This window comes from Elephantulus edwardii, unplaced genomic scaffold (assembly GCF_000299155.1).
Source record: "Elephantulus edwardii isolate Elephantulus edwardi_28Jun2011 unplaced genomic scaffold, EleEdw1.0 scaffold00049, whole genome shotgun sequence".
Classification (NCBI taxonomy): domain Eukaryota; kingdom Metazoa; phylum Chordata; class Mammalia; order Macroscelidea; family Macroscelididae; genus Elephantulus; species Elephantulus edwardii.
In genome coordinates this window covers 10,490,887-10,502,143 of record NW_006399799.1, presented here as the reverse complement: position 1 = coordinate 10,502,143, position 11,257 = coordinate 10,490,887, and the positions used below count along the sequence as shown (strand labels likewise).

Below are 11,257 nucleotides of genomic sequence, written 5' to 3'. Positions count from 1 at the left end.
AAAAAAAAGAACAGGGTTCAGCTCTGTTGTTCATAGGGTCTTTAGCAGTTGTACTCAACTCAACAGCACCTAACAACAACATAGCACACCTCATATAGTGTAAACATACTTTCATATCCACTGGGAAGCCAAAAAAGTTTTGTGTGACACTCTTTATTGCTACATTTTCTTTATGGAACTGACTCCACAGTCTCTCTGAGGAGTACATGTACACATGGTGACTGTGTAGCAAGGATCACCATCTCATTGAATCCACTCAGAGACTCTGAGGTAGCTCTCTCGCTCCACTGGCAACTGAGTCTCAGCAAGGCTGGTAACTTCCCAGAGTCATCTTAGCTGGTAGGAGATAGAGCTTGGACTCAGGCTGACTCCCTTGAATGAATGAATGGAATGATAAGTAAAAGAGAAAATAAGAAGGGAGGGGCACATGGCTGTGCTGCCTGGAGGCAGAATGCCCACAACCACCACCTGCTGAGGCTCCAGGAAATATCCTCCCCTTGACCACAAGGCAAAGGCCTGGCATTTTCTGGGACAGGCATGGGGCACCTCTTAGGACAGTATCTTCAGCCCACAATTCCTCCTCAGATTATGTGGCACTCAGACTTCTGCAGCAATATCCACAGTCCAAGAAGAGATTTCAGCCAAGAACATCAGTTCTGCCCTTGCAAGGAGCCAAGGCAGAACCAGGAAGCTGGCCACTTCTCCTTGACAGGTGGCAAAAGGCTGACCCAGGGCCAAGTCACAGCAGGTCTGAGCCACAGCCACCAAGCAAAGAGATGCTGGGCAGACTCAGTATAGCACTTTGGTGATGAGAGGTTATTTATATTCATACTCAGGTATGTCCACAGACCTTTTATTGGTGAAATAAAAGACAAGTGCAGCCTTAGATCCTGCAGCATTGTCAGCTGCTCTGGTAGCGTCTAATCCCTGAGCCCAAGGGACAGAGAAATGACAGCTTTCCACAGCCCCTAAATTAACCAGCCCCTCCTTCACATTCCTTCTGTCCTAGGCTGCTTGAGGAGACAAAGGCATCAGCTAGTCTGCCCATTCCATACCTCTCTCTATGTCACCTGGGAAGTCACCAGAAACGCATGCTGGGAAACCCAATGCATAACAGCTGCACCTTGCAATGCAACCACCACCATCTCTCACCAGCTGAGGTCCCCCACAGAGACCCGGTGCCTCAGAGAAAGAACAGATTTGTTGTCTTTTCTGCTGCCTGCACAGAATTCTGCCCACGTGGTCATTTTCCATCCCTGCAGCTAATGTGACCCAGATTTACTTTCAAAGAGCTGGAGCTGAGCTGATGGTGTGTAACTACAATTCATTCTGCTCCACTTTTAGGGACTCTTCCCCGCTCATCTCTCCAGCTACTGAAACCAAAGTTAAGTCACCAAGCTGCCTCATCTGGGTTGAGAATATCATCAGGAAGAAATAGGTATGGTGGGAAGGAGGGGAAGCCTTTTAGGGTACAGCACTCTAGAGATGCCACAGTTCCAACAGCCTCAGAGGAAAGAAAACTATCTGCTTAGGAGGAGCTCCCAACAGAACTCTTTTTAGGACATCATTTCCTACCCTTGTATCCTTGTCTTCCTATCCATGGTTTGGCCACAGTAAACCCGTCTATCTAATATATGATGAGGTCCAACGGTGAACAAATTAGAAAGACAAGAACCATGGGGCCTGTATTCCCTCCCTTGCTCACCTGGAGACTCTACTGCTCCTTCTTGTTGTCCTGGGAAATTTCAAGGAATGGCCCCAGGAGGTACAGTGACAAACAGTACCATGGTTGCCCAGGATTTTCTTATTCTTATTCAATGCTTGTTCAAAACAAATGCCATCATCTACCTCCTTTTCACAGATAAGGAAACAGAGGCTCCAATAAATGAAATCTTTTCCCCAAATTTGTAGACTCCAGGTCCAGTTGTGTCCACAGTGCCTGGTACATAGTATGGAGCTCAGTCATTTTTAAAATTTGAATAAATGAAGAAGCCAAAAGACACTTATAGACGTCTTCTCAGAAGTCCCATCCTGTGCCTGGAGGTGAGCTAATACAGTCCTTCCTTGGATGAGCCACCAGAGCTCGAAGACTACCTGTCTCAGGGTGGGCCCCTGAGAAACCCCAGTAGCTGGACGAGGTTCTGAGAATAGCAGTAAACACCAGCCCTGCCTTCTGAGTTGTCACTGAGCCTCTAGATCCTAGAGCCCTCTCCTCACCCTTCAGAGGGAGCTGTTTAAGAATCCTCAGGAAGGAGAAGGTGGACTCCTAACTACAACAAGCTCCAGATCTGGTGGGGGGAATGAACCTGGAAACAATGAACTTTAATATAAAACCAACTGAAACAAGGGATGGCTAGAGATATGAATACCATCTGGCTACATAGAGGGCATGCTAAAGCAGGCACTGAGGTGATGATTTTAACTAGCACCCGCTGAGGGGCTCCCACATAGGCCTTTTATTAGTTAACCAGGAGGCCATCTACTCCATACACACCCAGGAGTCACCCAGGACCCCAGCTCCCTGCTCAGCTGGAGGCCCAGGAGCATTCATCCTAATATACGTAGAATGGAATGATTTCTTCCATAAAGGGAAGGGTATAGGGAATGTTTTCCTCTATAAAGGGAATGTGAATAAGTACATTCTTCCATCCTCAGTTGGTTTTGCGTTTTCTTGTTTGTTTTCTTTTTTTTAACATCAATGCCAAGAACAAGAAGGGTACTACATATTTATGTTAGATGAATGAATAGTGATTAAAAGATGGATGGGAAATCCCTCCACTAGCCCAAGCATGGCTCCTCTTCCAGGTACTACTACCACTTGCAGGAAACTTAAAATATGAATTACACAAATCTATAACAGTACCCAGGTGACACAGATGTCAAAGCACTTGACTGTTAGCCAAAAGGTTGGAAGGTTTGGCCATTTTTACCCCTGCCCACAGGGTTGCTCCAAGTCAATCTAGTTAATAACAGTGGGTTTATGATCACAACAAATGTGGATGGTGCCCCCTAGAGTTGTGCGGTATATAACCATGTGACAATCTGTCTCACGTCCTGTTTTACTGTCCACAAGTCACCTATTCAGATTGTCTTCTGCAGAAGATTCTGGCTGGCCTAGTTGACAGACATTGCCTAAGGAAATAGAAATAGCAATGCACCTGGGGCTAGAAGATCTGTGTCTCCCCATCCTGTGTGACAACCAGAGGCAAGTCCCTCCAATCCTCACACCTGTCCTGCCTACCATACAGAGTTATTGTGAAATTTCTATGTAAACATAAAGCTGATACGCAGACATAAGGTGTTTTTCTAACAGCTACTCTTATATTTCAACGTGACTGGGCTTCGGGGAGATCCTTGAATGCTGCAAATGGTCTAGCTATTAACAGAGGGAGCTGGCAATTGGAATCTACCATGGAAGAAAGTCCTGGCGACCTATTCCATAAGATGACAAGCACTGAAATCCATGCAGCGTGCAGTTCTACTCTGACACACATGGGGTCACTGTGATTTATAATCAACTCCATGGCAACCAGTTTGGGTTTTGATTTGACTTAGGAGAGTGATTCAAGAGTAGGGCTGGCACAGAAAAGGAAGAGAGAATATGGAGAGAGGAGAAAGGGGCAAGGAAGACGCAGGCTACAGCATGTGTGGAGCCCCTGGAAACCTGTCCAGGCTTTGTAGCCTGGGATCAGCAGGTTGCTTGGCCCTGACATGACCTTCTAGTCTGATGTGTCTGCTCAGCAGTGAGCCCCCATCAGGCCTCTCAAGCAGAGCAAAGACCGATTCATGCATCTCGCCTTGGCTTCGTTAACCGGAGCCTGTCGGGAAGAGTATAGGCTGCAGCTGGCTTCCAACCCAAAACTGACTTCATTTCCTCTCAGAATGACAGTTCTAACCTCAGAAGCTTCAGAGCACCCAGTATCTCCCAGATATGCCTTCCCTATACCTCACAGGAAGGAGTCACCACAGGGGTACACAGCTGCCTTTCCAATTGCTCTGCTGGAGCCCCCACGACATTCTGAAATCACAGCAAGATTCCAGCCAGTCCCTGAAGTAGCAGCCCTGCCTATCTCTGCTGCCTCGGCTCTCTCCAGCTAAGGAAACATCTCTCCTGCTAAGGAAACACGCCCAACTGCAGCGCCCAAGTTATTTTTAACCACAGCAGTCTCCCCACTTTCAGCCTCACTGGCCCAGCCCCCTCCTCAAGACAGTCATTTGGCAGTGTGGGGAGACAAAGAACATCAGCAACAATGCCAGAAAACCAGCACAGTGCAATCCCTTTACTCACTCGACCCAGCCGGGCCATGGGTCTGCGGGGGCATTGCCTGGGGGTTAAACCCCCGTGGGCCCACTCCACTTCTATTCTAGACTTGGAGTGTTAAAGAGCAGACAAATCATCCCCAGGGCCTCCTCAGGGAAGACTGGAAGAGGAAATCATCAACAGAGAGCTGCATGGGCATGCCTGAGAGATGGAGCCAAGGACTGGATGAATAAAGCATCCACCTGCCTGAAGGAGAAAGGATCTGAGTGTCCCTGGGATCCTTGAGTCATGATCCTGCAAAGATGAGGGCAAGGAAATCCCTGCCTGTAACCTAGAGGCAACTCTGACAGCTTTATCAACAAGCTGATGCCCTAGACCCAAAGGACGTGAGGCAGACTGAAAACACTACCTCCAACCCTCATCAGTAGCAGCTCCAACCATCCCGCTTATTCTTCTGGCCTCACCCTGCTCTTCCCTTGAAACTCACCCTGCTTAATAGCCTTTCCCCATTACTTGAGCCCACATAACTCTTTCTCCTGTGTAGCAATCTGCCCCTAGAGTGCCCCTCGATTATGAACTCTCTAAACAGTGCTTGCATTAATTCATTCAGTCATTTATTATCGGTCAATTCCTAAAGGACTGTGCAAGTAGCTGGAGGTAAAAATATAAACAAAGCACTGTCCCAAATTGCTCACAGTCCTAAATTGCTCAGAGTCCTGAGGGAATGGCAGGCACCCTGTGGGATAACTACTACTCTGTGCAAGGGAACACGGAGGAGAGAAAAGTGCCAATATGAAAGTGGAGGCAGGAGCTTTGGATACCACTGGGGAGATTAGGAACGGAGGAGGTGATGCTTAACAGTGGAAGTGGAGTTCCCAGGCATCTTGCAGAGAAGAGAATTAAAGCATGGAGGTCTGATCTTGCAAGATGTGCACCCCTGGGAAGCAAGTTACAGTACAATGCATCAGAGGGCCAAGGTGCTTGCGGGGAGGGGTGGCAGCAGGTAAAGAGGAGAAGGTGGGTAAGGGCTTGATTTTAATAAGTCTTTATTCCACAGGCAATGAGAAGCCAAAAAAAGAACTTTATAAGCAGGTGAGTAACAAGGTCGGGTTTGCATTTTAGAACAAAATCCTCTGTTAGTCATCTGGAGGAAAGGAGGCAAGCAGAACCTATTAAATCACTGTGGGAAGGGCCAGCTGAGGGAAGATAAAGCAGGAGTGTGGGCATGGAAAAGAAGGGTCAGGTTTGGGAGAAAGGAAATCAGGAAGGCGCAGCAAGACTGGAGATGGACTGGAGGTGAGGGATGTCACTGATTTCGCTGCAGACATTGCTTCTCTGTCCACCTGCACTTTGGCACCAATACCAGCTGAGATATGAAAGCACCAGTGGTGGTAGCTCTGGATGGTTTAGACAGGAGCCTCACAAAACACCTGTTTACTGAGCCAAAATCCATGCTAAGACCTTTCCTTACATGGCAAATATATTTTAAAAATTTTATTATTTTGTGTATGTGTACAGTCAAATCGGATCCGACCGGTACAGGAGGAAGGCAAATATCTTTTAAGGTGAAGAAAGTAAAGCTCAGCAAAGAGACTTGTCCAAGATCACAGAACTTACAAGTGGCAGGGCTATAATCTGGAACCTCATCTTTCTGACTCCAAAGCTAACTGAGTCCAGGGTTACCACACTGCACTGCTGCTGGCCTTAGGAGAACTTCTCACCACAGGAATAGGCAGCCCTCTGCCCTCACCAACCATTGAGAGTGCATGTGTATACTCCTGCAAAGTGGCATGCATTAAATTACCCTTTTGTAAGATTTTATTCTAAAATAAATAAGTAAATAGCTCAACAAAAGTAAACAATTCTTATTCCTAAGAATGATTGTTGCAGCATTTTAGAAAATACAAAATATACACATCCAGGTTTATTGCGGCTTTGTTCACAAGGAACTCATCAAATATTATATAAAATGGGTGACCCTGGAGGAAATTATTCTGAGTGAAATATCTCAGTAACAAAAGGACAAATACTGCGTGGTGACACTGTTTTAAAACAGGACTGACATCGGGGTTGGAGGGAGACTGAGAAAGAGGGGATAAATAATGTATACTGCATTGAAACAGATGAGGAAGAGAACTGTTTAAAGGGGATATATGACTAGGTATTATTGTCATGACAGGAGTCCAGAACGAAGGCTGCACAGTGGAGTGTACTGGGGCGGGAGGATTGTATAACAATGAAAGAATTTTTCTTTTATTTTTCAAAGAGAAGAGCTAACTGAGAGCAAGGAGAAAAGTGCGACAATGAATGAATGGAAATCCAAAGTCTCTGTAAACTTTCATTAAAATTAATAATAATAATAAATCATTTAATTTTAAAAAGCCTTCAAAAAGGGTAACTATAAAGACTAATTTGTAACATGGAAAATGGTTCTTATTATGAATAAGTGAAAGCAAAAGTTTCAAAGAAAATAATTTAGACAGCTAGTAGCCTTTACATGCCATGGCCTATCCGGGGACCAGCAGAACTAGATGGTGTCCAGACTGCGACTACTAGCTACTTGATGAGTGCCATCAAGTCAGAACTGACCCATAGTTGACCCTTCGGCGGGTTTTCAGAGTCAATTAATCACACATGAGGGGACTGCTCATCCTTCTCCCATGGAGCAACTGGTGGAGTTGAACCACGCGCCTTTAGGATTGCAGCACAGCTTCTTGCCACTAGGCCACCAGTGGGGTGTGTGTGTGTGTGTGTGTGTGTGTGTGTGAGAGAGAGAGAGAGAGAGAGAGAAAGACCAAAAGATGCGCAAAACTATAGTATCAGAAATGGAGCAACTAGAACACAAAGAGAAGGTTGACCTGTTGTGGAAATATAACTAATACAACTGAAAAATTTGTGTAGAAACTGTCAAATGGTAATCTCACTTACTGTGGAAACTGTCAAAGAAAATGCAATATCTTTTTTTCTTTTTTAAATAATAAGATCCAGAATGGCTTATAAGCCACGAAGAAAGCTGCTTGAAAAAGATGATAGCACGTGGACAAAGAAGTTACACAAATGAAAAAAGGTTTCATATAAGAATAGGGAGCAAGGAAGGGATGCAAAATTTTCTTCTTTGATATTTTTAATGCCATTTTAATAATTTTCCTAGTAGTAATAACAAATTAGATGCCAGCTGGCTCGTTAGAGATGTCTGAGCTGGACCCTCCACCCACACACAGCCAGTGTACCCGGGTCCACTCCTCCCTCATACCCATGGTATCTAGCTGCTTGGGGACCACTCTTACCAGCAACTCTGACCACAGCACGCTCTGCTGGGTCCAGTACTGAATCCTGGCTTTTCCGCTTCTTCTGCTCATGCAGAGGTAGATTCCAGGGCAAGGTGTCCCCAGGGGGACAGGGCGAAAGGCTCCCTGATCGCTCGCTCCTGTAAGACCGCTCGCTCCGACATGACCGCTCGCTCCGGCAGGACCGCTCACTGAGCGTTTCTTCATCGGAGGAAGACATTGCCCAGGTCGGGGCTGCAGCAGGAGGGCCTGAGGGTCCGGGGAGATGTGATCTGGAGAAGAGAGCGGTGCATATGAACAAATCAGAGAAGCTGCAAGGAACACTGGGACTCAGGAGGCAGGGGTTCTAATCCTGGTTCTGCTACTGACTTGGCCTCTTAACCTACTTAAATGTAAATTTCTTCATCTGGTAAATGAAGGGATGATAATATATGGTAAATCTATTCACAGGGCACTGAGGAAATAATATATGTAAAAGGTGTCTATAAATCTTCAAAACATTATATAGATGTTAGTTCCTGTTATTAATTTGCACTACTAGTATCACTATTATGGTTCTTGGTACATTTTTTTTTTTTTTTGATTCTTGGTACATTTGATGGGTTAAATTTACAAGCTCCACAAAAAGGAAAGGGAAGGTTCAAATTACACCTTCACCATTTACTAGCCCTAGGAACTTCTTTGGGAGCTCTGGTAGCCTAATGACAAGAAGCTGCACTGCAATCCCGAAGGCATGTGGTTCGAGGCCACCAACTGCTCCACGGGAGAATGATGGGTAATCTTCTCCTGCGTGATTAACTGCCTCTGAAAACCCACTGGAGGGTCAACTATGGGTTGGTTCTGACTCTATGGTACGCAACAACAACAGGTATTTCTTCGAGCCTTGACACTGTCATCTATAAAATGGGGATGATGTTGTTGTTGTTATGTGCCCTTGAGTCACTTGCAATTCATAGCGACCCTAGGTACTACAGCCCTGAATCCTGCTCTATCTTGAGCCAACTTCATTGTCTGACATATCTACCCCTATTTAGCCCAGTCACTGAGTCAGTCTATTTCATCCAGGGTCTTCCTGTCCTGCACGGTTCCTCCACTCTCTCAAGCATGATGTCCTTCTCCAAGGACTAGTCCCTCCAAGGAGCATCCTGGTCTCACCCTCTCTCTGACAGGCCTGTTTGTTCTCTTAGCAGTCCATGGTATATTCAATACTCTTCTCCAGCACCACAGCTCAAAGGCATCAATTCTCCTTCTATCATCCTTAGTGACTTTCCAGCTCTCTGGTAGTAGACCCTAATTCCATGATGCTGTTTATATAAGGGCTACATGAGATCCCACATGTAAAGCATTTACCAATGCCTGGTGCTTGGTAAGCACCCAGCAGCTATTATTTTAGTCTAAGGAGGCCTGGTGGTGCAGCAATTAAACACTTTGCTGCTGAAAAATCAGTCAGCATTTCAAACTCACCAACTGCTCTATAGAAGAAAAATCTGGCAATCTGCTTCCACAAAGATTACAGTCTTACACTTGAGAGCAGTTCTATTATACTGCCCTACAGAGCCACCATGAGTCAGAACTGACTTGATGGAAATGGTTTTGATTTTGGTTTATTATATTCCTGTTCTACTTACCTCCTAGGGTTGGTATAAGGATAAAATGGAGCAGCATATGGGAAGTATTTTCAGAAAGCTAAAACACAATCTCAATGGCAGGCATGAGACAAAGCATGATTTAAAATGGGCAGAAATGCTCTGATCCCCCTAATTCTATAACCAGGAGATAGACAGATATATTAGGAAACATGTTGAGCCAGACTCAGGTGTGAACTCTGGTTTGGTCACTCAGAATTGGTGAGAACCGGAGTAAGTCACCTGACCTCTCTGAGATTCAGTTTCTTCATCTGCAAAATGGAGGTGATGATTCCACCTCCGAAGATATTTTGAGAATATTGTGAAGTGCAGCACAAACGTAGAAGAACCTGGCTAGTGCCAGACATGGTCACTTCTGGTCAGTTTAGTCAGGGTGAGAGATGAATGGAAATAGGATCACTCTGGGCCCAGCAGGACTCCACACTGGGCAGTTTTCCCTCTGCCTAGTCAAGCTCACTTCCCATAACCATCTGCTCCACACAGTCCACTACCCTGAGGGTTACATCAGAGCCGGATGCTGCATGCCTTTAGCTACCAGCCTCCTCTCAAACCCTGAGCCCAGCTCAGGCAATCAGCTCCCACTTTGATTTCAGGGGATCACTGAGGGCAAGTGGCTGCCGACCTTCTCTTAAGGAGAATACCAGCGCACTGGGCTATGTGGAGGCAGGGAGATAGTGTAAATGGCTAGACACTTCAGTCTCAAGGTGCAGCTTCTCCTGGATTCTGGGAATCTCAGTCTAGAGGCAGCGAGGGCCAGAGACAGCGTCTGAGGTCACGGGCAGATCCCCACCATAGGCACAGAATCAGCAGAGATAACAAAAGAAACATCAAACCGGTTTGAAGCAGCCGGGTGCAGGGAGCCACCAGTCAGCTTTGAGCAGACAGCGAAGCCCTGCCAGGGCACTCTCTGCCAGCAGCCTGTAGGCCTTCATCCCATAGAACATCAAGAAAGAATCCGGGACCAGAAGGCAGGGGGGAAAGGGCCCAGCTTGGCCCCTTACCCACCATTTATCCCAATAGTAATACCCTTTAGTGCCTGCCTGCCAGCCAACTCTTAAAACAGGTCAGGTGCTGAACTGGCAGAGCCAACATCAGGCACTTCCATCCCTACCTTCTGCCCTGAGCAGGAAAATGCCCCTCCTTTCAGACCACCTGCTTCCTCCCCAAACCGCCCATTTCTCTCCTATACGCCCATTTTACTACAAAGGCCCCCTCATCCAAGGCCTCCTCCCAGAGAAATCTGCCTCCCCAGCACGACGCTGGGCAGTGTCCAGCCCCTCGCAAACACCTGTTTGACCCCGGAGTGGGGGGTGGGGAGCCTTGCCCCACCCCTCAGTCACCCGGGGAATTCCATCAGTGCCAATTCATAGCTCATGCCCCCAATCGCCCTGAAGGCCACCGGCCAGGTGGGTGGCACGTTTCACCTGGCACTCGCCCGCTGTGCCCCTCCCCTAGCTTGCTCCCCCACCGTGGGGGAGGGGCGCGCTCGAGACCCGGGGCGGCGCGGGTGGGTCCGCGTACCGGCCACGCGCGGCTCACAAAGAGCGGGGGCCGCGCGATGGCCACACGCCGCCGAGGACCGCGCCGGGCGCCGGGGTTAGCAGGGGCCCGGGCTAGGAAGCCACCTTCCCCGGACGGCCCTGTCTGCTCCCACAGGTCTCTCCTCTGACCCCAGAGGGGGGATTCCGTGCCCTATTATTCCGGGAAACACGCCTCCCTTTAGCCTGGACAGCGTCCACCGAAGGGAAACCCCAGCTCTGCGCTCTCGAATCTCCCAGATGCTGCGGCCGCGGGTTCTTGCAGGTGCGAGGCCCGCACGTCCGCGATGTCCGCGCCTGTCAGCCCGCCTCCCCGGAGCCACTGGGTACCGAGGCTCAGGGGAGGCCGCCCCGATGCTCCCCGTCAGCTCTGTGCGATCCGTCACCGCGCCCCAGCCGCGGCCGCGCACCCGGGTGGGTCCGGCAGGCAGCCTGGATCCAGCCCCACGCCCCGCGCCTTACCCCGGGAGCCAGAGGAGGAGGACCGGCCGGCGGCAGCGGCGAAGGCAGCGGCGGGCGGCAGGG

At 48.2% G+C, this 11,257-nt stretch overlaps 1 protein-coding gene across 1 annotated transcript in view; it reads right to left on the bottom strand.

Moving 5' to 3' along the window:
- Positions 1–11,246, bottom strand: part of LOC102872269 (microtubule-actin cross-linking factor 1-like) — a 21,208-nt gene extending 9,962 nt beyond the window's left edge. Inside the window, exons 1-2 of the mRNA XM_006886488.1 lie at positions 11,195–11,246; positions 7,549–7,820 (exon numbers count right to left, since the gene is read on the bottom strand). Coding sequence (XP_006886550.1) covers positions 7,549–7,768 — 220 coding nt within the window. The 5' untranslated portion in view covers positions 7,769–7,820; positions 11,195–11,246. The remainder of the gene's footprint in view (positions 1–7,548; positions 7,821–11,194) is intronic.
- Between the last annotated feature and the right edge of the window lie 11 nt (positions 11,247–11,257).